This window comes from Neomonachus schauinslandi, chromosome 6 (assembly GCF_002201575.2).
Source record: "Neomonachus schauinslandi chromosome 6, ASM220157v2, whole genome shotgun sequence".
NCBI lineage: Eukaryota > Metazoa > Chordata > Mammalia > Carnivora > Phocidae > Neomonachus > Neomonachus schauinslandi.
In genome coordinates, this window is record NC_058408.1 from 107,172,767 (window position 1) to 107,196,866 (window position 24,100).

The window sequence follows — 24,100 nt, forward strand, 5'->3', positions numbered from 1 at the left end:
TTTTTTTAATTTTTAGTTTTAAATGTAATTTATTTTTTTAGAGCAGTTTCAGGGTCACAGCAAAATGGAGTGGAAAGTACATTACTATGAACACCATCAATATCCCTCATCAACACCCCTACCAGAGGGGTACATTTGTGGCAATTGAAGAATCTACAGGGACACATCCGGACTTCATAGTTGACCTTAGGGTTCACTTCTGGTGTTGTATGTTCCATGGTTTTGACTACTGTACCCACCATTTTAATACCATACAGAATAGTTTCACTGGCCTAAAAAAATCCTCTGTGCTTTGCCTATTCATCCCTCCCTCCTCTGTAATTCCTAGAAACCACTGATCGTTTTACCAATGACTAGTTTTACCTTTTCCAGACTGTTGAGAGTTGGAATCATGCAGTATGTAGCCTTTTCTCATTTGCATGTCATATCCCTGCATGTCTTTTCATGGATTGTTAGTGTACTTCTTTCTAACACTGAATAATATTTCCTCATCTGGGCATTTATCCATTCACCTACTTAAGGACTTCTTGGTTGCTTTCAAATTTTGACCTTTATGAATAAAGGTGCTATAAACATCTGTGTGTAGGTTTTTGCGTGGACAAGTTTCCAGCTCACTGGGGTTAATACCAAGGACTGCTGGATCATATGGTAAGAATGTATTTAGATTTTTTTTTTTTTAAAGATTTTATTTATTTATTTGACAGAGAGAGAGACAGCGAGAGAGGGAACACAAGCAGGGGGAGTGGGAGAGGGAGAAGTAGGCTTCCCGCCGAGCAGGGAGCCTGACTCGGGGCTCGATCCCAGGACCCTGAGATCGTGACCTGAGCTGAAGGCAGACGCTTAACGACTGAGCCACCCAGGTGCCCCAGAATGTGTTTAGTTTTGTAAGAAACCGCCAGACTGTCTTCCAGAGGGTCTGTACCATTTTGCATTCCCACCAGCAGTGACTGAGAGTTTTGGTTGCACTGCATCCTCACCAGCATTTGGTATTATCACTGGTTGGGACTTTGGGCATTCTGATAAGTGTGCCGTGGTATCTCGTTGTTTTATTTGCAACTCCCTAATGATGTCTGATGGGGAGCATCTTTCATGTGCTCAGAAGCCATCTGTGTGTCTTCTTCAGTGAAGTGTGCAGGTCTTTTGCCCATTTTTTAAATCAGATTTTTTTCTTACTGTTGAGTTTTTAAGAGTTCTTTTCTATATTTTGAGTAACAGTTCTTGATCACATGTGTCTTTTGTAAACTTTTTCTCCCAGCTGGTGGCTTGTCTTCTTTTTATTTTTAAAATGTATCACCAGAGAATCATCTGAGCTGCATGACTTAAACTCTATATTTAAATTCTTGCATCAAAACAGATTGAGGTCTTAATATTAAAGGATGAATACTCCACAGCCCCGAGGCTGGGGAAGGCCAGTGGAGGGGTCATCCCACAATAGCCCCCACTCTAGTCCTGGGCCTGCTTGGTTTGCTGCTGGGCATGGAGGGGCGGGAGGTCTCAGGGGTGATGCTTCCAGGCCTCAGTCTCCGCTCAGCTTCAGCCCAGCCTGCTGCACGTTCTGGGTCCCGCCCCAGCCTTCTGGGGAGGATACTTCTGTATCCTTGTGCCAGGCGTAGCACTGCCACCACCCACCCATCCTTTCCCTTTCATGTGCTGGAAGTCAGGCTGGACTCCAGGAGGTGTGCAGAGCCCAGCCTTCCTGGAGGCCCCCGTCTCCATCTCCCCTGGTTGAGGTGGGGAAACGGCAGGGGGATGAGTGAGTGGGAGGAGTAAGGTTCTTCTTGTTCTGGATGATTCTGCCTCTTCTGCCAACACAGCATTTCTAGATTCCTGTGTTTGAGGACTCTGGCTACTGCCCGCTCGTGGAGCCCTTGAAATTTAACAGTTATACTTGCAGATGTATACACAGCTTGAAGAAACAGGCCCTTTTCCCAGTCCTTGAGAAGTCCCCTGTATAGCTGCCATGTACTTTCAACATTCACCTGGTACTCTGAGGCTTGGTTCTGATGGGATCCCGGGATGCCCAGGTCTTGGTGCTTGTCCTCAGAGCTGACTACTGGGAATAAAGGCTGGATAATATAAGCAAGAAAGTGTCCCAGTACCTACAAGAAAGGAGTGTTTCCTGGAGTGTGGAGCACAGAATCAGTTACATCAGAATCGCTGGGGGTGGGGAAGGGGTGCTTGTTTAAATTTCAGAGTCCTTGGCCCAGCCCAGGTTGAAGGGCCCAGAATGACTGGGGCCAAGGCATAGGCATTTTCAGCAAGCTGTCCAGGTGATTCTGACGCGTGATGAAGCAGTGCCACCCAAAGTGTGGTCCATAGTCAAGTAGCATCAGTGCCACTGGGAAGTGTGTGGGAAATGCAGATTGGGGGCCTGTCCCAAACCTACCGATTCCGAGACTGGGGGGAAGGTAACCAGCAGTCTGAGGTTTAACAAGACCCATAGGTGATTGTTTTGCAGACTGAAGTTTGAGAAGCCAGAGGGCCACAGCTGGATGAAATCGAGTGCCTAGTGGCAGGGGGTTGGCCCTAGTGGGGAAGCAAGGGTGGTGTTTGTGCCACACAGTCCCCGGAATGGCAGGACTGGAAGCTGGAAGTGCCCCAGAGGCTGGTTTCTAAGAATTGGAACAATCCCTAAAGAGGCCAGCTGCCTGCCGTGTGGAATATGCTCTCTCCGGTGAGTCCCCGTGTCAGTGTCCGGACCAGAGTGTCCGCAGAATGGGCGAAATACCCCGGCCTGCCAGAACTGCTGACGGACAGGAGGAGAGCCTTGGTCAGTGCGGAAGGTGTCATGATACCTGTGGACACCAAAGAGAGAGCAGATCTGCTGGATTGTAACTCACTGTGTTCTCCTCCGTGGTGGAGAGCAAGTGCCGGGCAGGCAGCTGGGAGGGGAGAGCAAGGTGCGGAGCCCCTAGAAGCCTACTTGAGCTCACCTCCGAGTGGGGATGGTGCCAGGAACGACTTCACCCGGTACAGCAGGCCCTCCTGGTGGCTGGAGGTACCCGAAGACTGGACGATGAGCAGATTTCTTAATGTTGAGAAAGGGGAAAGCAGGTAGACATTGTGAGTCGGAGAGCCAAATCCCCGCAGTCTCTGAGTTGGTTAGGCACTGGGGGCGGGAATGGTGCACCCCGAGGGCGCCCCAGGTCATCCAGCTGCCATGGCTGTCCTCCTGGGCGTTACTAGGCAGGTAAACCGGGGGGCTCTAGGCATGGGCCGTGTGTTCGAATCCTCATCTGACACGGGCCCTCTGTACACCGTCGTGGAGTTGATGGGGAAACGTGTGTGGCGTCGTCAGGGTAGAGTTAGGGGCCCGAGTGCCGGCTGCGTGGCTGCACCTGCTGCTGTCGGGCTGGGGCGTGGTTGGCCGTGATGGTTCAGGACTGTTGTCCTTGACTCTTTTCCTACCAGTTACTTGGAAGAAAGCAAATGTCTTTACCGAACGCTTACCGAACAAAGCTGGGTACTAAGATGTTTGACGTTGGAATGTCCGGACACCTCAGTGGGCTGAGCAGCAGGCAGAATGCGAGGGAGGAGTTGGACAGGATCCGCACCAGGGCTGCTTGTCCAAGACACTCCGTGTCCCAACCCAGGGAGGCGGGGAGGAGGGAGGTGGTGGTCCGGCCCTGCCCTGTGCTCTTAGGGGACCACAGCTGAGGCCTTGAGTTCTGAAGAGAGCTCCGAGACAGAAAAGGGAATAGTACTGCACAGAGGAGGTGGTAGGGAGATGAGGCTGCTCTCCGGAGAGGGCCAGACTGGGGATTTGGTCTCTTGGGGGGAGGGGAAGACCCAGGGGGCTCACTGCCAAGGGACAGCTTTCGACTCCTGCTGGGCAGTCTGCGAAGCCCTCCTGGGAATGCGTGCCATCACCCTGGGAGCAGCCTGAGGCTTCCCTGTGGTCCTGCCCCGGGCAGGGAAACGTGAGTGGACCCTCTAGGTCTGAGCCCCGTGGTGCATAAATAAATGCAGTAGTGCTAACCCCAGGTTCCAGGCCGGGCTGCCTGCAGCTGAATAGAGCCTGTGTGAGGTATTCAAATCTTGGAAGAACAGCCCTGGCCTCAAGTGAGCTCAAGAAATCACCACCTGAATGGACTTTTTTTAAAGTTGTTTTTTTAACAGGCAGTACATGCATGTGGCCAAAAAATGCAAATATAAACAGTAAGCTTCATGTCTATCCCCAGTTTTCCCTTCCAAAGACAACCAGTGTCACTGAGTTTCTTGTTTATCATTCCAGGGATGGTGTGTGTCTGTGTGTGTCTGTGTGTGTGTGTGTGTGTGTGTGCGCCCATACCCCACCAAGTTCGTCTGTTTACAGCTTCTTTTAAAAAAATGTTAGCTTAGTAAATACACAGTTTATACCTTGATCAAGAATGATGATCATTTCATATGCCCATATATAGAACTGGCTAATTGTAAAAATAGCTACAGAGTGCTCATTGTACGGATCTGTTCAGATTCACTTCACCAGCCTGCTGCGGATGCATAATTAGAGGTTTGTTATCACAGAATGCCCCAGTACAATCCACGTCCCTGTCCCTTCACACAGGCATAAGTGTGCCCGGGAAATAAATTTCCAGAAGGTGAGTTTCTGGTTCAGAGCGGGTCATTTTACATGTTGACATCTCTGGGTTTGTAATTGGCGACTCTAGCATCTTAGTGTGGGTAAAACCTTCCGTTCCTTTTCTATAACTGCTTGTTTATATCATTTGAGTTTCTCTACTGGTCACTGGGTTGGTTTTTTTTGTTTTTTTTTTTTTAATTACAAAACATTTTCCTTAAATTTGTTATTTCTCTTGTCTTTCTGTTGTTTTCCTTATTTCTTATTGTGCAGAACTTTAATTTTATGTCTTATATTTAAATCTCTGGTCTGGCTGAGATTAGTTTTGATGATGGAACAGGGTAGTACCCAGCTTTTGGCTTGTTTCTTCCCCCCCTCTGGCCATGGGTGGGGCCTTTTGGCCTCATTCCTCTGGGAGGAGAGGTGAAGGGTAGCGAGGGGTCTTTGGTGCCCAAAGCTTCTGCTTAACGGTGATCTCCAGAGGAGAAGGGTGTCAGGGACACGACCGCCGCTCATGCTGGCCTCGTGCAGGGCACTTCCTCTTTCTTCCAGCAGAAGGTTCCTGGCCCATCCATCATTCGGATTTCCAGGTTCTCTTCATCAGCAGGGTCTGAGGATTCCAGCAGGAGGGTCAGGCTGAGGGCAGGACCCGGGAGGGCTTTGGGCTGACGGCTCAGCCAGCCACAGGGAGAGGAGTCAGAGCGAGGGCACCACCACGGGGCCCCTTAGCAGCCTCACCGCGGTGCGCAAGGGGAAGGGTCTTCGGCCCACGCCGCAGGTGGCCAGTCCTAGCTCTCTCCAAGGTCACTAGGCCACCATCTGGCCTTTCGCAGCTCTGCCTGCAGTCACCTCTGGACGCACTGACCAAAACACATCCCCACGCCCATCATCCCTGTGGGCCCCGTAGGGACCGGTGGCACCTAAGGAAGCCCTTCAGCCTCCTTGCAAACACCATGCGCAGATCTCCAGTGTAGCTCTGAAGGGCCCCTAGAATCCTGTAGGTGAATGATGGCATCTAGAGCAGTGGTTCTCAAAGTGGGATCCCTGCACCAGCAGCATCACCTGGGAATTAGTTAGAAATGCAGATTCTGGTTCTGCGGTGGAGCTCAGCTACATGTGTTTAACAAGCCCTTGGGGCGGTTCTGATGCACATATTGCAGTTTGAGAACTAGGTTGGGGCCCGATGTGCAGGGGGGAGCAGGTCACCTGGGGTCAGCAGGTGTGATGGTGGAGGGGGCCTGCAGGTCCCCTGACACCCTTACCTGTCCCTGGACACCTCTGCAACTGCAGCAGCCACTGGCGAGCAGGAGGAAGTAGGTTGCACGACAGTCTGAGTGGCTCGGGTCGCAGCAAATCTGGGTCCCTCCTGGGCAGTTTAAGTGGGTGGGGCATGGCAAAGGGGTCTGTATACAGAGGGACTTTGTGAGAGCAGCTGTTCCACCCAGGGCCAACAGGCAAGAGCCCTGGGTTCCAGGCCTTTCTCCTTCCCTACTCCTGATCTGCAAGTCACTTACCCTTTCTGAGCTCCAACTGCCTCACTTGCCCTCATTCCAGATCCTGGATCACATGAGCCCTCCTGAGGTCTCTTGTCTCTAGCAGTGAGGATTTCATGCCGTGCTCCCATGCCTGATGAACCAGAGGTTGGAGAATGAAAAATGTAGCTTGGGGCAGATCCATGTTGGAGGCCACCGTGGATAGCTTGGGGTCTGTAGGCTGGGCACAGGGGACAGGGGCTCTGGCTGGATGGTGATGAAGACACTGGAAAATAAAGACAAATAGACCCAAGGCCCTGAGAACGAGGCAGTGCCGGCTCGCCTCTGAGGTTAGAGAACAGCTCCACACGCTCAGCGTCCCGTGTCAGTAGAGGTGGGAGTGAAGCGTGGGGGAAAGGGGTTTGCGGGGAAACGTAGCCACTCACGCGTGGTGAGCCCTGTCGTGGTGTGTGTGGGCACAGGTGCGGGCTTGCCCCTGGTCGCCCTTTCTAGCTGGGGGCCCAGCAGGTGGAAGGTAAATTGGGTTGGCCCAAGTCAGGCCTGATGCAGCCTTCCTCCTGCAGGCGCCTGGCCTGTGGCAGTTGCTGGGCTCAGCAAGGCCGGTGGGTGCTCCTGGCAGAGCCTGAGGATGCTTGCTTTCCTCTTCCCTTTCAGATTGAACCATGAGCTACCCAGGTTATCCCCCGCCCGCAGGCGGCTACCCCCCAGCTGCACCAGGTAAGAATGTCTGGGGCGGGCAGGGGAGGGAATGCTCTCTCAGCTCAATGTCCAGGTGCGGACAGGGAGAGAGTAACAGTGCTTTCCAGTCATCTCCTCTCTACCCCAAGGGCGCAGCCAGGATGGGGAGGGGCTGGAGAAAACCCTGGACCCAGGGGCCCAGAAAGGCCTGGATTTGAAGCCCTTCTGGAAAGCCAGGACGAGGCCAGGACCCAGTTTCTTGCTTTATTAGCTGATAGCAGCAGGCAAATGCCTTCTTTTCTCTGGGACTCTGTTTTCTCCTTTGCACGTGGTGTCCCGTATCTCTCCTTCACTGGGTTGTCCCTGAAACTAGTGAGATAGCCCAGTAGAGCCCCTGGCTCCATGTCCTCCAAAGCACCGTTCGGTGACAATTGCCCCCCGTTCAGCAGCAGGGCCCCCTGCCAGGAGAGGAAGTGGGGGCAGTCGCTAAGGGTCAGATGTCCCTGCTGCAGCTCCAGAAGCTGTGGGCTGACAGCACTGGGGCTGTACCCGAGGTCAGGCCGTCAGAACCCAGCCCCACCTACACCACATCCCTTCACAAACACATCAGCTCCACTGGCCCTGGCCCTTCCCAGGTTCCTGAAATGAGACTGGGTCCCCATGGTAGGGGAGCAGACGGGGGGATCATTCCAGGCTGGTCACCCCGAGGTTGCCTGAGCCGTGCTGCCCCTTGCCCCATAGGGCCAGCAGGCACGTTCACTTCCCCAGAGCAGAGGTCCTTGAGTCTGAGCACCCATGACCGTGCAGGCCATCTGTGCCCACCCTGCCATTCAACAGGCGGAGAACAGATTGGGAGCAGGGAGGTGGCTCGGCCACCGTCACGTGGCGTATCGGGTTGAGCGGGGCCGTTTCCCACCGAACGAGGCCCAGCCCAGGTGTACCAGTGCCGGCCTCATGGTTAGTCTTCTGCCCGGTAGGGATGCTGCCATTGTGTCCTACCACCACCGCCTTCACCACACGGAGCAGCAGAGAGGGAGCGGGCTGGGGATTCCTGATCTGCAAGTCACTTACCCTTTCTGAGCTCCTCTGAGCACGCCGTCCTCAGTGGCCCGGAGCCCTGGATTGGAAAAGCTAAACTCGAGGCCCTCAGGGCCTGCTCACTGCCCTGGTCAGAAAGGCACCTAACAGGCCAGCGGCCCACACGACGATGCTGGCTGTGGCCTGGGAGCCCCTTGTCCCAGTGCTGGCCGCGGCCTGGGAGCCCCTGCACAGGCTTTAGGTCTTCATCCTCATCCAGGAAGTTTGAGGCAAGCTAATCATCATCCCCACGTGTCGGCTGAGGAAGTTGAACTAGAGGGGCTGAGGGCCCCACCCCAGGGCACACACCTGGTCCCTCTGGGTTCAGAGCTGGGGCTTTTTACCGCTCTTCCCAACTGCCCCCCTTGTAGGGATGGGTGTCTGTGTTGCAAGACCCAGCCCTGTCTCCTTCCACCCTGCTCTCCCTCCCTTCACAGACTTGTCACTGCAAATAACCCAGTCGGCAGGACACCCACCCTTCCCTGCCATGCTTTCCCCTCACTGTGGGTTCTCGGTGCTCTCTGAGCTCACGGCTGTCATGGGCTGAGCACAGTGACCCTGAATCATCTGTTTTTATGTCTGTGTTTCCTTTCCATGATGGTGAGCCCAGGAGGGCAGTTCTGTCCTTGGTCCTTGGCCCTCCTACCTCCTTAATCCCAAACACTCTTGGGAGGGTTTGCTGATCCCCACCTTCCTGCCTGGAAGGAGGGGGAAGTTCCCTCTTTTCTCTTCCTCCGGCAGCGGGATTGGGTTCAGCTTTCTTGCCTGAGTGTTTCTGTGGGGTCTGGAGTGCTGTCCGCCAGGCCCTGCTTTGGCCTCCCCTCCTGACCGCCTGAGAGGTTGATGCTCTGCCTTTCCCTGTGGGGAGTGCCGGCAGGCCGCTAAAGGGCTTAGTGTTGCTTTCAGGTGGCGGTGCCTGGGGAGGTGCTGGCTACCCCCCGCCCAACATGCCCCCCATCGGGCTGGATAACATGGCCAACTACGCAGGGCAGTTCAACCAGGACTACCTCTCGGGAATGGTGAGTCCAGCCCTCCTGCTGGGGCTGCCCCTGGGGGTCACACCTGCATGGCCAGAGGGACAAAGGCTGCTGGCTTGAGTGGCTTCACAGGTGTCGTGTGTGTGTGCCTACCTGTGGACACCGAGTATTGAGCTGTGTCTTCGAGCGAAGGGTTTTCGCTGGGGCTCTCTCCGCTCACTGTCCTCTGCATCTCGATTTCCCATCTGTGAAATGGAGGGAAGGGGCATGCATTGGGTTGCCCGGTCTCTCAGGTCCCTTTCAGCTCTGAATTGGATGGGGGCGGTGCCTTCATACAATGTGTATTGAGCGCCTTTTGTGTGAGCGCAGCGTAGGGCCGGGAGGGAGGTGAGCGTATGTGCGCGTGCATGTGCATGTGCGTGTGTGGTGTACGTGTGGGTGACTGTTCAGCCCCGGCCTGGCTGCGGGTGCCTGGTAGCATAGGCAGACATGCTACTTTCACTTGTTAATTGGTTTGTAGAAGAATATATTTTATAATCTAGAAGCAAATGCTTGCTCAGTGTCAACCATGCAGCCATGCGCAGTCTCATTTGTGCCAGGCTTGTTCTAGGCACCGGGGTTATGTGAATACAACACATAGAAATCTCAGCCCTGAAGCTCCTGGGATGACAGACGGTCACCATAAGTAAACTGTGTGGTGTTAGAGTAAATAAGAGCAGATAAAGGGCTCAGGAGGACAGGTAGAGGGGATGGGGGACAGTAGTTTCAAGTTGGGTGGTCAGGCTGGGCCTCGCTGAGAAGCCAGGGGTGCTCAGACTGAGCTCTGAGCGCTGCCGAGCTCAGGCCAGGGAAGGATGGATGGACAGGGTGTGGCCATCCTCCTCGGGGGGCCGTTCATCTTATGCTTGCTTTGTGGACTTTTCAGGCGTCCAACATGTCTGGGACATTCGGAGGAGCCAACGTGCCAAACCTGTACCCTGGGGCCCCCGGGGGTGGTTACCCTCCCATTCCACCTGGGGGTTTTGGGCAGCCCCCTTCTGCCCAGCAGCCTGTTCCGCCATATGGAATGTATCCGCCCCCTGGAGGAAACCCGCCCTCCGGGATGCCTTCATATCCGCCCTACCCAGGGGCCCCTGTGCCAGGCCAGCCCATGCCACCCCCTGGCCAGCAGCCCCCGGGGCCCTATCCCGGACAGCCGCCAATGACCTACCCTGGGCAGACGCCCATGCCACCTCCTGGGCAGCAGCAGCCAGTGCCAAGCTACCCAGGATACCTGGGGTCTGGGACCGTCACCCCTGCTGTGCCTCCAGCCCAGGTGAGTGCCCGTCCCGTTGCCCTTTGTCCAGGCTCGGGTGCCAGAGGCCTGAGGCTCGTGGCCCAGTGTCCTCTGCCAGCTAGGCCAGGGAGGGTGCTGCGGATGGAGAAGGGCTCTGTCCTCCATCTATAGCTTCTTGTTTTAACGGTGTTGTTTTCTCTCACACTCCCCACCCCCAGTTTGTATTCTTTTTTTTTTTTTTTAAAGATTTTATTTATTTATTTGAGACAGAGAGAATGAGAGAGAGAGAGCACATGAGAGGGGGGAGGGTCAGAGGGAGAAGCAGACTCCCCGCCAAGCAGGGAGCCCGATGCGGGACTCAATCCAGGGACTCCAGGATCATGACCTGAGCCGAAGGCAGTCGCTTAACCAACTGAGCCACCCAGGCGCTCCCCCCCCCCACCCAGTTTCTATTCTTAAAGACCTTGGGGAGCTGCCCTGTTTCTCACAGCTTGGTTAGATGTTCTGTGTGCGAGTTGGATCTGAACATCCCAGGGTACTCATCATTCCTCCTGTGTCATTTACTGCCTGGGCTCTGTGCTTTGTAGGAACTGTCTGGGCCCCTGGCCTCAAGCCTTGTGCCCAACGGGGCTTAGTCTTCAGTCCCCCGAGGTGCCTCTCAGGCTGGTCTTAGAGGGTTCTTAAAACCTCCTTTGGCTAGGGAAGATTGTTGGCAGTTCCTCCGGGGCTGCTCTTGGCTCATTTTGGAGAGCATTTCGTGTTTGCAGTGCCTAGAATTCATTGTCATGGTTACGTGGCCAAACCAGCCAAGCACAGGGCTGGTGGTATGTGCTCGACTACTATTATTAGACGGAGGGTCCCTCTCCTCCCTGCCCCCACACTCCCCTACCCCTGCCCTAGGCTCCATCTTCCCTCTGCCTTCCCCTTCATCCCTTCTCCGCGCTTCTCTTCTTAACCCTGTTAAAACCGGTAGTGCACCAGCCCCAGAAGGTAAGCCGCCAGGAGACCACTTAGGCAGGAAGATTTGTTTGCTGGGGGGTGCAGCTGTCAGTGTCAGGAAGGGGTCCGGCCAGCAAGCAGGTCTGAGAGCCTAGAGAACAGTGCTAGGAAAAGCAGAGCCGGGAAGTAGGGAGGCGGTGTGTACCATGGTAAGGGCCGGACACCGGCATTTCTGCAGGGAACGTCTTTCTCTCGTTTGCACCGAGGTGCTCCATGGACTACCCAGACCCTTTCAGGAGGGTCCTAATACGTGCTCACGTGTGCTATGGCAGTGAGCTTCCCAGGGCTGCCCCCCCATCAGGAACCCGGGCCCCGTCCTGGAGGACCTGGGCATAGGGCGGATTTTCAGCGTCAGGACTCAGCTAGAGACGGGCTTCTAGCCAGGGAGCCAGGCAGAAGCCTCAGCACCAGGACATGAGGATATCTAATGATCACAGTAGGCTCACTCAGTTACTGATTACAGGCTCCTTCCGGTACCCCAACTTGTAGTAAAAAGGTCACTTTCAGAGTCTGGGGCGGGGAAGTCTTGCATTTGGGGGATACAACATCTTACGTGAGTCTGTTTGTCCGAGCAGTTTGGAAACCGAGGCACCATCACAGATGCTCCTGGTTTTGACCCCTTGCGAGATGCCGAGGTCCTGCGGAAAGCTATGAAAGGCTTTGGTGAGGAACCCCGGGTGGCTCGGGTCCTAACTGCCCCCCTGACTCGCCAGCTCTGTGCGGGGTTGCTGGGAGGAGGGAACCTGGTCCCCGTGGTGGTGGTGGAAGAGGAGGTAGATGTGGGGGTGCAGTTGGGATGCCCAGGAGAATGGAAGAGCCCAGGCCAGGGAAGTCTCCAGTGCAGAGCATCCCCATGACCCCAGCCCTGCCCACATCCACCTCTTCTTCCGCCAGGGACCGACGAGCAGGCCATCATCAACTGCCTGGGGAGTCGCTCCAACAAGCAGCGGCAGCAGATCCTCCTGTCCTTCAAGACTGCTTATGGGAAGGTGAGTGGGGGAGGGGTGGCAGGGAAGGGAGGCCTGGTCCCCACTGAACTGAGGCATAGCCTCTAGCACAGCCCCACTCACCCCTGCTTTTCTTTGGTGCCAGGTGAGCCTAGATCTCCTGGGTGGGCAGTAAGGCCTATTAGGGCATTTTCTGCTGCCCACCCAGCAGTGACCTCTCAGCTGATGGCATCTTCTAGAACAGAAGGATGCTGCGAGGGGGAACTCCAAAAGTCCGCAGGGCACTGAGGTTTGATGAGAGGCACCCAGAGGTCTGGGTTCTAGCCCTGGCTCTGCCATGACTCACAGAGACCATGGACAGGTTATTTCCCTTTAGCTCCCACTGGGCCGGTTTTTCCTCCTGGGGACCCAGGCTGCTAATCCCTGCCCTCTTCACGACCACCCTAGGAGGTGTAGCTGGGAGAGGAGCTTTGAAGGAAAGGGCTTGCAGTTCTGCACAAATGCATGGGGATGTATTTTGAAGTTCTGGGCTTTTGAATCTTAGGTAAACTCTGGGTAAGTTGAATAGACTGGTTTTCTGGCCCAGTGCTTCTCCAGCTTGAATGTGGGTCCCCTGGGCAGCTGATTGAATTGCAAGCTCCAGCTGTGCAGGTCTGGGCTGGCTGAGATTTGGCTTTTCTGCCAGGCCCTGGCTGATGCAGATGCTGCTGGTCCTCAGATATGGGATGTTGTCCCTATTAGTCACCTCGTGTGCATTCTCAAAATAGGTTTGTTTGTCTCTTTGAATATTCGATCAGGATTTGATCAAAGATCTGAAATCTGAACTGTCAGGAAACTTTGAGAAGACAATCTTGGCTCTCATGAAGACCCCGGTCCTCTTCGATGTTTATGAAATAAAGGAAGCCATCAAGGTGTGTACATGTTTGTGTGTGTGTGTGTGTGTTCCTTTGCTCACATGGACACACAGGCCAGGGAAAGGCCTGGACTGCACGGTGGGGCTGAATCCGTTCATTAGCTGCCGTTGTCAGTGTGGTTCCTGGATCCTCTCGGGTTGGAGTCCAAGTACTGTAGAAAGGGTGACTTCTGGTGACTCCCCAAGAGGCAAAACAGGTGTCATTCATCATCGGGGGCATCTGAGTCCATCTTAACAGCATGGTGGCAGCGGGGTGGTAGAGCTGGTGGTGACACAGTGATAGGAACGGGGCAGAGGCCTCGGGTGGTATCATCCTCCTTCATTTAGGACTCTGTGTGAGCAAATGACAGAAACACTCTTGAGGGGTTTAAGGGAAACAGAGGTGCAGAATCGGTTATGAGGGTAAAGGTGAGCTGCCCGGCTTGAGGAAGGGCAGGGACCCAGGCAGGATTTCTCTTGTCTCTGCTGCTTCCCAAGTGCCCTCTTCAGTCTTCATCTGCCGGGGGCAGAGGATCCCTGTTGACTCCACTCCATTTACCTCTCAGAGATTCGGCCACAGAAAAGACCAACTGTCCCTTAGTCCAAATTCCAAATAGGAGCAGACTCTGGCCTACTTAGGGTTTACTTTCCGCCCCTGGTCAAGTCACTTGTGACCAAAGGGAGTGTCGTCTGCATTCCAAAGTCTCATGGCTCCCAAGACCCACAACAGGTATCCCATGGTTGGGGAGGGGGCAGCTCCCACAGAAGGGGGACATCCTTGTGAATTGAGCAGGTGCTCCAGAAGGAATCTATCATTTTTCAGAGGCTTGATAGGCACAATGACTCTTCCTGCCCCCAAGAGGAGAGGCAGAGAATTCAGTATGGAGCCTGGAGGGGGGAGAGGACCCCACTGAGATCCTCAGACACGCCTTCTTCTAGGGAGGGGTCAGGAAGCAGCTGGGGACAGCACCCAGGAGTGGCCCCCAGGCCTCTGCCCGGCCCAGCTGCCGCCCCCAGCTGGCTTCACGAGGTGGTGGCAGTTGTGGAGTATGGGAAACCACACGGGGCTGGGGTCACCTGTCACTGACGAGCCATGTGTCCTTGAGCAAGTGTAAAATGGGACTGCGGACGCCCTTTCTTGTGGCCTGTGGTGAGCACTGAGCTCGGTGGCTAGCAGAAGCTCTTTGCAAGCTCTGAGGAATTGCAGTTGTGCTCATCATGAAAACAGCTCCCCTGTGCCATGCTTCCCACGTGACTGGCACTGTTCTAAGTGCTTCACGTTCGTAACATTTAACCCTCAGCACTTTGCAGGAGGTAGTAGGTGTTAGCGGTGCTCCCATTTGATGTGCAAGGAACCTAAGGCACAGAGAGGTGAAGAAGGGCGCCCCAGGTCACACAGCTAATAAGCAGCAGGCCCAGATTCAAGCCTGCCCAGCAGCCAGGCCGCTGCCTGTGTCCTCGGCCTTCTCCCCGCCCCTGACGTGCTCCTCTCTCTCTCTCGGCCTCGTTGGTGCCGCCTCTTCTAGACGTCTTCAGATGCTCCACAATCCAGTCCAGGACTGTCCTCTGTCCACACGTCTACTCTTGCTTTATACACATTTTTCAGTTGTGTCTTGTCTCGTTCATGAGGTGAGCTTGGAATAAAACAGATCTGGGTCCACATTTCAACCCACCATTTACTGTGTGGCCTTGGACAAGTCACTACACCTCTCTGATGCTCAGTTTCCTGGTGGGGGAATGAGCATGGTCCTTTATGTGACCTCTGTTCATCACCATGTCACTGTCATGATCTGGGACTTTTCGGGGCCTGGGGCAGTGGCAGGGAGCTTGGCTGCCTCAGGCGGCCCCAGCGGGGCGTGGGCCTGTGCTGGTGGCTGCTACTGTTGGGACTGGTGCCGTGGGGTACAAGGCCCCTGCTCTCTTCCCTGGGTGCCGGAGCGGGAGCTGTGGCAAGCTTGTGGTTTGTGCTCTCTGCCACCTTAGGGAGCTGGCACTGACGAAGCCTGCCTGATCGAGATCTTCGCCTCCCGCAGCAACGAGCACATCCGGGAATTAAGCAGAGCCTACAAAACAGGTTAGGCTGGCGCCCGCCCCTCAACCCTCCACAGACTCCTGTGCTTGCTGGGCCTTGGCCACACCCTCTCCCACGGCCTCTTAGACCTTCCTGGACTTCTTATCGCCTCATCCCCTGCCCCGCCGCCAACACGTGGGGCTTTGATCCAAGACCCAGCCCTGCCCGCTGTTTGCACTCAGGGCAGGTGACTGAGGTAAGGGAGGGGTAGGAGGGAGAGCCTCTAGGGTGCGGTTTGGGCCGAGCCTGACAGACGGCAGGTCGGCCTGGAGGTCACAGCCCCCGTGACCCTGGAGGGCCGTGTGGACCACCTGTCTCGTTGCACCCAGGACTCCTGGGCCCTTCTCTTGCTGGCGTCTGCTGCTGACTGTGGCTGCAGGGTGGGCCTTCCCTGTGTCTCCCTTTCAGAATTCAAAAAGACCCTGGAGGAGGCCATCCGAAGCGACACGTCGGGGCACTTCCAGCGGCTCCTCATCTCTCTGTCTCAGGTACCTTTCCCACAACAGAGCTCGGGGCTCAGAGCAGAGAGAGGTGGAAAGGGCACGGGGACGGGGGACGTACACAACTGTAGGCAGCGACCTTGACCGTACCTCCTGCTTCCTTTCAGGGAAACCGGGATGAAAGCACCAATGTGGACATGACACTGGTCCAGAGAGACGCCCAGGTGGGTGTGATGGCCAGGTGCCCCAGCTGGGCTTCCAGAGTCAGGGGCGCCCCCCACTTTCTTCTTGCTCCATGAGGGAGGAGCTCTGAGGTGGAAAGAGCGATGGATAAGGAGCGGGTTCCAGATGCTGTGAGTCTCGGGTGGGCTCTGCTGCTTATCACCCGTGAGACCTTGAGTGTCCCCCCGCCTCTGTAGGCTTCTGATCCCGCCCTCGGCGCGAACCTGGGAGACAATCAAATATGACGGGAGTTGGTAGGTCATGATGGGTGTGGGATTTCATGTGTCCTGGTCCTCTTCCTGTGGTCGGTTGCATATGTCATTGTGTTTGCGGACAGGCAGACTTTCCACTTGCCTGTTTTTTTGTTTTTTTTTTTAAAGATTTTATTTATTTATTTGAGAGAGAGAGAATGAGAGAAAGCACATGAGACGGGGGAGGGTCAGAGGGAGAAGCAGACTCCCCGCTCAGCAGGGAGCCCGATGCGGGACTCGATCCCGGGACTCCAGGATCATGACCTGAACTGAAGGCAGTCGCTTAACCAACTGAGCCACCCAGGCGCCCTCCACCTGCCTGTTAATGCTTTTGAAGGTCGGAGCCTAGAAACCAGCTGTCACATTAGTTGTGCAGCCTTGGAATTCCGCAGCCGGGCATGACTGTAGACAGATGGCGAAGTTCTCTCCCATTCCCTCTGTCCGTCAGGTCGTCTGAGCACCTCTCTAGAGGAGCTTGGGTTTCCCACGGATGAACTCGGATCACAGCAGTTGTGGCTGGAGAGAGCCGCAGCTTTCTAGTGGGATGGAGCTGGCTAGGCCTCTCTCCCCCTTTGTCGCCCCTGCCACCCCCAGCCCGGCACTCCCCAGGAGCTGCCAGCGATCCCCTTCTGTCTGCTGTCCGTCAGGCGGAAGAGGACCTCTGTGGAGGGGCCTCTTTGTAGGGCTGGAAGACGGCTGCTCTCTGGTCTGGTCCATGTCCTTTCCAGATGGGGAAACGGGGGCTCAGAGAGGCTGACCCTTGTGCCTGGAGGAACCTGGAGGCAGGGACTGGATAAGGGCCCAGACTCCTGGCTTGTTCTGTGTATCCCGGCTGCACCCCAGATGTCCTCCTTCAGGGTCTGCCTTAACATCTCCCCTGGCTTGAGACATGCACTCCCATTTCTGCACTCAGGGCTGGGCAAACCCAGGCTCCCAGCTCTGTTGCCGCAGTGGGAATTTTCCTGTTCCCACTTTCCTGTCAGACAGGCCTGGCCATTCACTGGCCGAGGCAGAAGCTGCCTCACTTTCAAGGTTTTTTTGTGCCCACTTCTGTGTCTTCTTAGTTATGGATCTGTTCCTGCCTCACCTTGACCTGTGGGGTCTCTGAGCCCCTGGTGGCTGCCCTCCTCCCCTGGCCGTCGGTGCCTTGAGATCCCAGAGCCACTACCTGAGGCCTGGAGAGTGCTTCTGGGCCATCCGGCATGGGGGGTTGCAAATTGGCAAATATTTGGGTGCAAACTTGCAAAAATTTAACAGGCAAGTGCAAATTCTGCCCTTTTGCAAACATTATTATGGTATACACAGGGAAACACAGGGAAAGTGCCTGCCACATACAGTCCCACACTCACAATTGCAATCTGTTCATTGTCATAGTATTTATTGCCATAATATTTAGTGTTCCCCCTTACAGATAGGAAAACTGCTTATAAAGATTGAGAATTTCATATAGAACTCTGGATTTCTGGCAACTGTGGGTTCGTTCTCCTCTATTAAAGTCCCCAGCAGGTGCTGAGAAGTGATCGCCCCTCTGTGTGCTTACCCTTTGTCCCCACCACCCTCTGGCCTCACAACTGGCCTGTTCCCCTCATTTAAGTTACCCAGCTAATCCCTTTGGGCTTTCAGGTTTGTGACCCCACATCTAATCTGACCTTCGCATTTCAGAGGTGAGGAAGTGAGGCTCCAAGAGGGCCGGTGGCCTGCCTGGAGCCCCGTGGCAAGTTGGCAGCAGAGCTAGGACTCCAGCCCAGCCCTTGTTCTGTTGTCCCTGTTGTACGCTGCTCCCTTGCTGGGGTTAAAGCTGTCCCTTGCCTGTCCCAGCCTCAGCTGGCCTTGGTTCTCCTGGTCCTGAGTGCCCTGCCCCCGCCCCCCGCCCGCCAGCCTGCCTCAGAATCCTCTGTTGCCCGGTGAGACGACGAGTGGATGGTGTCTAGTTCTGCACAGTGCATGGAGCACAACCAGGGCCCCGCCCCCATTTCCTTCCCCAGTGGGCCTGCACGGCTGTCCTAGGTGACCTGGGCCCAGGCTGCGGGGTGAGGCTTGCACTGCATGCCCGTCTTCCCCTCTGCCCAGGAGCTGTATGCAGCCGGGGAGAACCGCCTGGGAACAGACGAGTCCAAGTTCAACGCAATTCTGTGCTCCCGGAGCCGGGCCCACCTGGTGGCAGGTAAGGCGGTCCCAGGCCTCCCTAGGGCCAGATAGATGAGGGCAGACAAGGTACGAAGGGGAGACAGCTAGCAGGAACACTTGGCAGTCCCACTCCATAGGGCTTACTCTTCCTTAAAAGAGCCCCCTGGTGGCGATATAAAAGATCTTAGCAGCGGGTTTCCGGTGTTTCTGCATGCATCTGGTTCTGGAGGAAAGCAAAGGAAGAGGTGAGAGAAATGGCAGCCTCCTGCTGGCAGGTGTCTTTATACACTGGAATGTGGAAATTAGAGCTGAGAGAGCCTTCAAGAGCACCTGATCCGATGCTTTCCAAAGTGTGGCATACAAAAATCAGCGGAACAATTGATCGTACAGTGTACAAAAGTACATTGTTTACTCATTCATTCAGAGTCTATAAAACAAGCTCCTGCCATGGGCCAGGTCCCGGAGTGGGCGTGGGGAAGCAGCAGAACACAGGATTATGGAGTCATTGCTGTCCTGAGGCTCACATTCTTGTTCTGGGAGACAGGCAGTAAACAAAAATTAAGTGAAATCGGTATCAGCTGGTAAATCCTTTAGTGACAGACAATAAAGTTGGCAACAGGGATAGGGAGTGGTGCAGGGGTCAGGGATGGTGCTTGGGGTGGTCCTTGCTGAGGTCATGACATCTGAGTTAAAAACATGACAGAGCTGCCAAGTGCAAAGGCCCTGGGGGGGGGGCCGGGTAAGACTGAGAATGACAGCCACACTTAGCAACATGGTGGGGGCCCGAGTGAACACCCAGGCCCCTGTTCTGTGCACTCACTAAGGCCAGAGCTAGAGTTGGCACGTGGGTCTCCACTGGGCCACCTGCCTCTCTAGGAGCCTGGAGTCCCAGTGTCGTGGGTGCTTAGCGTGTCCTCGGGTAGGCTGTGGGGGCCGGACAGGTGTTAGCTCATCGTCCCGCTGAGAGACAAGACAAACACATGAAATGATGGAGAAGGAACGTGGGCATGGACCGGAAGTGAAGGGATTTGAGAAGAGAGCGAAAATTCTGTCAGTGTGTGTGGAGGGGTGCTGGGTGGGGTAGTAAGGTATGACTCGGGTGAGCCATGAGCTGATGGGAGCGAGGTGCACGCATGTTCAGGGGTGAAGAGCCTGCCTGACTTGAGAGCAGGGTGGGTGGGCCCGGTCAGTGGGGCCACCTGGGGTACCGCAAGCTGAGGGGAGAGGCGGGCTCTGGCAAGGCTCTGTGTTCATTTGCTCGGGCGGCCACAGCAAAATACCACAGACTGAGTGACTTACGCAACAGATACTCATTTTCTCACCGTCCTGGGGGCTGGAAGTCCAAGACCAAAGTGTCAGCGGGTTGGTTTCTTCTGAGGCCTGTCTCCTTGGCCTGCAGATGGCCAGCTTCTTGCCACGTTCTAAAATGCTCTCTCCTCCGTGTGGGCATCCCTGGTGTTTCCTTGTGTGTCCAGATCTCTTCTTACATGGCCACGGGTCAGATTGGATTAGGGCCCACGCTAAGGGCCTCGTTTTAACTTAATCACCTCTTTAAAGGCTGTACGTCCAAATATGGTTACGTTCTGGGGTGTACTGGGGGTTAGGACGTCACCGTATGACTTTGTGGGGACAGAATTTAGTTCGTAATTTATCTCTTCTCTCTTTCCACTAGTTTTCAACGAGTATCAGCGGATGACAGGCCGAGACGTCGAGAAGAGCATCTGCCGGGAGATGTCCGGGGACCTGGAGCGGGGCATGCTGGCCGTGGGTAGGCGTCCCGGGCCCGCCCAGCCGCCGGGCCACCCGGGGCTGCTCCCCCTTCTCTGGCTGCGGGCTAGTGGCGAGCACATGATCCAGGATTGCTAAATCCTGTGCCCAAATGGTGGGAAAGCAGCCTGCTTCCCGGCGCGCGGCGTAGCCGTACCTCCAACCGCCCTGGCGGGGTGCTGTTTGTATTTCAGGCGCAGCTCTGGGGCAGGGAGCTGCCGTGTGGGCACTGGTGGGAGAGCGACCAGCTGCTCTCCCGGAGGAAGATGACTCACATCCTGCCAAGTTTCCTCTAAAAATACATCCCTGCAGGCACTTGTCAGATGTGTGTGATGGAAACACGTGGAAAGATTTTTACTTGAAACAGCAGAACAGGCCCTTGCTCAGGAAGGCTGGCTTCGCTCCCGGCTACGTGGGGCGCCTCTCGCAGTGCCCGCCCCCTCTGCAGTAGGGCCCGACCCGCCCCACGGCCGCCCGCCTGCTCAGGCCTCGCAGCCTATCTGTACCCTGTGGGGAAGTCACAGTCTGCCCGTCTTGAGCTGTGCTTTTCTTTCTTTCTTTCTCTTTCTTTCTTTCTTTCCTTTCTTTCCTTCTTTCCTTTCTTTCTTTGCTTTCTTTCCTTTCTTTCTTTTCTTTCTTTCTGACTTATTTATTTATTTATGTGAGAGAGAGTGAGAACTAGAGAGCACACACACACAGGGAGAAGGGGAGAGAGAAGCAGGCTTCCCGCGGAGCAGGGAGCCCGATGTGGGGCTCGATCCCAGGACCCTGGGATCAGGACCTGAGCCGAACGCAGACGCTTAACAACTGAGCCACCCAGGCATCCCACACTGTGCTTTTCTTGGAGCCTTCTGGCCGGGGCAGATGGCGGGTCCTCCCCATTTCCCTGCATGTCCCCATGACACAGGGATCATGGTCTTGAGACACTCATGCCACTCAGCCATCCTTCCTCCATGAGGGTCACAGCCCCTAGGTTGCCCCACGCACTAGAGCAGCCAGATTTCTAACCTACATGGCTCCTTTGACCACACTGTTGCCCGGAAGGAGGTCAAGGTTGGGGTCCGGCATGTTTCTATTCCAAAGAGCCAGAGCCAGGATCACAGATAATTGAGCTTGGAGGAGAACGAGGAGAGGAAGGTGGATGTGTCCCATGCGGCCTCTCACAAGGACACTTGTTCTCTCCGTGGCCCCTTGGACTGAGAGTTTTCTGCAGATGGAGTCACACTCTGTTTCTCTCTCCTAGTGAAATGTCTCAAGAATACTCCAGCCTTCTTTGCTGAAAGGCTCAACAAGGCCATGAGGGTATGTGCCTCCCACATGCAGGGATCTGGGCAGGGGATGGGGGGTGGGTGTCTCAGCCTGACCTGTGACCCCGCCCTTGCTCAGGGCAGAAGGTGCAAGGAGAGCCACCCCTCAGCCAAGAGGGCAGAGGGCCCATGGGCGGGAAGGTGGGACAGTAAGGAGGCCCATTGCTCATGCCCTTGGTGGACTCTCTTCAGGGAGTGGGAACGAAGGACCGGACTCTGATTCGCATCATGGTGTCTCGCAGTGAGATCGACCTCCTGGACATCAGAATGGAGTATAAGCGGCTGTACGGCAAGTCGCTGTACCATGACATCTCGGTACGGCCCTCGGGGGGGATGAGCGGACTGCCTCCTGCGGGCCTCCCTGGCCACCCCCTTGTCCCCTGTACCTCCCTGCTCGGAACTCTGGCCGCCTTGGCCCCTGCCGTGCGCGGGCGTCTTGCCTGTGGGCTTCGTACTTGCTCTCCTCAACTTCTCCTGGTTTGTCCATTCGCCCCCAGACTCTTAGATGCTCCTGAGGGCAGGCTGGGTGTTGACCCTGCTGGCGCCCCCCCACCCTACGTCCCCAGCACCCACCACCCCTGCTGCTCAGTAAAGGAGGGGAGGGGGAGTCCTAACACCAGCCTCAGAGAAAATGCAGGGCTTCCCCACCTTGGTACCCGGTCACCCTGTGAGTCTGTGACCTTTTGGTGAGCACTCCCGTCCCGAGGTGATGAGTCCTTCTGTCACCTGGCCGCGTGGCAGAGACAGCCCTGGAAGCACCTGGGCGCCAGGGCTCTGGGGTCATTCGGCCTGCAGTCCAGTCTGGCTCTTCTCACTTGCTGACCGTGTGTGACCTTGAGCAGCTTCCTTACCCTCCCTGAACCCCAGTGCCATCATCCCCAAGACCAGGGTAACAGTAGTCCCCCCAGGAGGTCGGGAAGTCTTAAGCGAGGCGGTCCTTGTCAGGCACCCGGTGTCACACACGTGTCTCAGAAGCGCTAGCTTCGCTTTAGCCCCCGTGCGCCGGGGCCGGCATGACAGAAGGAATTCCTCTGTTAGGTTCTGAGCCCGTGTGAGCCTTGAAACTGGAGTCACCACAACCAGCTTCTGATTTCTGGCTCCCTCAGATTTCATGTTGGGCCTCTCATGGAGAACAGCTCATCTCCATTTTCTGGCTGTAAAACTGCTGCTGTTCATCGCAGAGGATTCGTAGTTATTCACGAAGTGGCTTCCGTGGGCCCGAGGGCCCGTGGGCTGCTGGAAGAAGCTACAGGCCTTGCCCCCGGGGACGGCCGTGGTGGGAGGAAATGGTCAGATGTTAGCTAAGCGTCGGGCTCATGGCCGGCTCGGTCGGTAGGGCGTGCGACTCTTGATCTTGGGGTCATGAGTTCAAGCCCCACGTTGGGCATAGAGCTTTCTTAAAAAATAAGTAAATAAAAAATAATATTTAAAATAAATACGTATATTTTAAAAGAAGCTACATGCACTCTGCACTTCTGATGGGATGTGACAGAGTTAGGAGGAGAGGTCGGGGTGAGCTGGGACGCCCAGATGATGACAGTGCCCTGCACGGACGCTCCTGTCTCAGTAGACTACGCCCCAGAGCGCATGTCGTACGGCGTCACGTGCAGCCTCAGTCCAGCACAATGAAGACACACTGAGAAAAGACCACCACAAGTTAGCCCTGAGTTCGGGGCTTGGAGGGCTGTTTTAAATTTTGCATGTTTATTTATTTTTCAAATTCTGGCTTTGATCATTGGGGTGAGTGCAGCTGTCTTCTTTTCAGCAAGGGCTTGGGGAGGCTGAACCGCACGCCCCGCGCTGGGTTAGGGGCGCCGTGACGCCGCGTGCGTGGGCCTCCCCCACCCTGGGGCCAGCGAGGTGGGGAGTGCCCCCCCTGGAAAATCGGGAGGTAGGAGGCCACAACTGGCCACGGCTCCCTTCACTGATGTTTTCCTTGTTTCTGTGACCAGGGAGACACTTCGGGGGATTATCAGAAGATTCTGCTGAAGATCTGTGGTGGCAACGACTGAGCTGTGACTGGTGGCTCACACTTCTGTCCACCTGCCAGCAACAGCGATGCCAGGAAAAGGTCAAAAGAATGTCCATCTGTTTCTAACAAATCCACAGAAGAGCCCCCCAGGTGTCCCAGTGCAGCGCGTCCGTCAGTAGAGCCTTGGCCCATCCTCCACCTCCGCCCTCCTCTCCTGCTCCGCACATAGTGCTCGTGCTGTAGGACCTGGGTCCCTCTCTCAGGGTGCCTAGCCCCCCGCCAGCCCTCACGGCCGCTTGCTGCTAAAGTAGATGTTTTATTCCTTGACTCATGCAGTCAGTCCCTTTGGCTTGTGGCTGAGACTCTTGGCTTCCTATTAGTCATGTAATTTTATATCTTTATTTGGAGACACCTTTTTTTGATAGTCCTTGCCAGACAGATGCATACAAGTCTTTGCTGCATACACATTTTGGGTGAGAGGTTGGCGGGGGAGCGCCGTGTTCTCAGTAAGGAGTAAAAGGGAAGATCTTTAACAGTAATCTTAGCGTCTGGTGAGAATGTGTCCTCAGCTTTGTTATTGCCAAACTCACTTCACTCCTTAGAGTTTTCTTAGGAAAGAAAAAAGAAGAAGGAAAAGGCCAGAAAGTCATCTGTTCCTTCTTCCATGCAAAAGCATGAGAACAAAGTCAGCTCCCTGCCAGTGACAGGGTTTCTTGTAATTTGGAATGTGCCTTAAACCTGAATGTCAATAGCCAAAAACTTTCTAAATTAAAGTCAGCCAGCTCTGGAACATTTTGGAAATGTTTCCCTGGTGCCAGTTTGTTTTCTTCTGCCTCATGATCCTGCCTGTAGCTCAGGGTTCTGGCCTTAATATCCAGTGAAAATTTATGTGACTTTAAGTAGAAACTTATGCTCAGGAAACTGAGCATAGGTCATTTACGGTAGCCCGGGTTGTAAGGAATGAGAAGGGAGGTTCCTGAAATCCATGCTCAGGACCCAGATGCTAAAGAGGTGTGTGGATTTTGCTCAGATGCGGGTGCAGTATA

At 55.2% G+C, this 24,100-nt stretch overlaps 1 protein-coding gene across 2 annotated transcripts in view; it reads left to right on the forward strand.

Annotated features, from left to right (window-relative positions):
* The window catches only part of ANXA11 (annexin A11), a 41,797-nt gene extending 17,953 nt beyond the window's left edge, over positions 1-23,844 (forward strand). The window contains exons 2-15 of one of the 2 annotated variants that reach the window (XM_021700249.1): positions 6,706-6,768; positions 8,713-8,825; positions 9,709-10,098; positions 11,634-11,721; positions 11,953-12,047; positions 12,803-12,916; positions 14,881-14,971; positions 15,377-15,456; positions 15,576-15,632; positions 17,952-18,045; positions 19,681-19,776; positions 21,019-21,077; positions 21,275-21,397; positions 23,035-23,844. In XM_021700249.1, the coding sequence (XP_021555924.1) occupies positions 6,714-6,768; positions 8,713-8,825; positions 9,709-10,098; positions 11,634-11,721; positions 11,953-12,047; positions 12,803-12,916; positions 14,881-14,971; positions 15,377-15,456; positions 15,576-15,632; positions 17,952-18,045; positions 19,681-19,776; positions 21,019-21,077; positions 21,275-21,397; positions 23,035-23,094 (1,515 nt within the window). In that variant the 5' untranslated portion in view covers positions 6,706-6,713 and the 3' untranslated portion in view covers positions 23,095-23,844. Of the gene's footprint in view, positions 1-6,642; positions 6,769-8,712; positions 8,826-9,708; positions 10,099-11,633; positions 11,722-11,952; positions 12,048-12,802; positions 12,917-14,880; positions 14,972-15,376; positions 15,457-15,575; positions 15,633-17,951; positions 18,046-19,680; positions 19,777-21,018; positions 21,078-21,274; positions 22,045-23,034 lie in introns of those variants that run through there. The other variant, XM_044916091.1, reaches the window with a different exon arrangement.
* Positions 23,845-24,100: the final 256 nt, after the last annotated feature.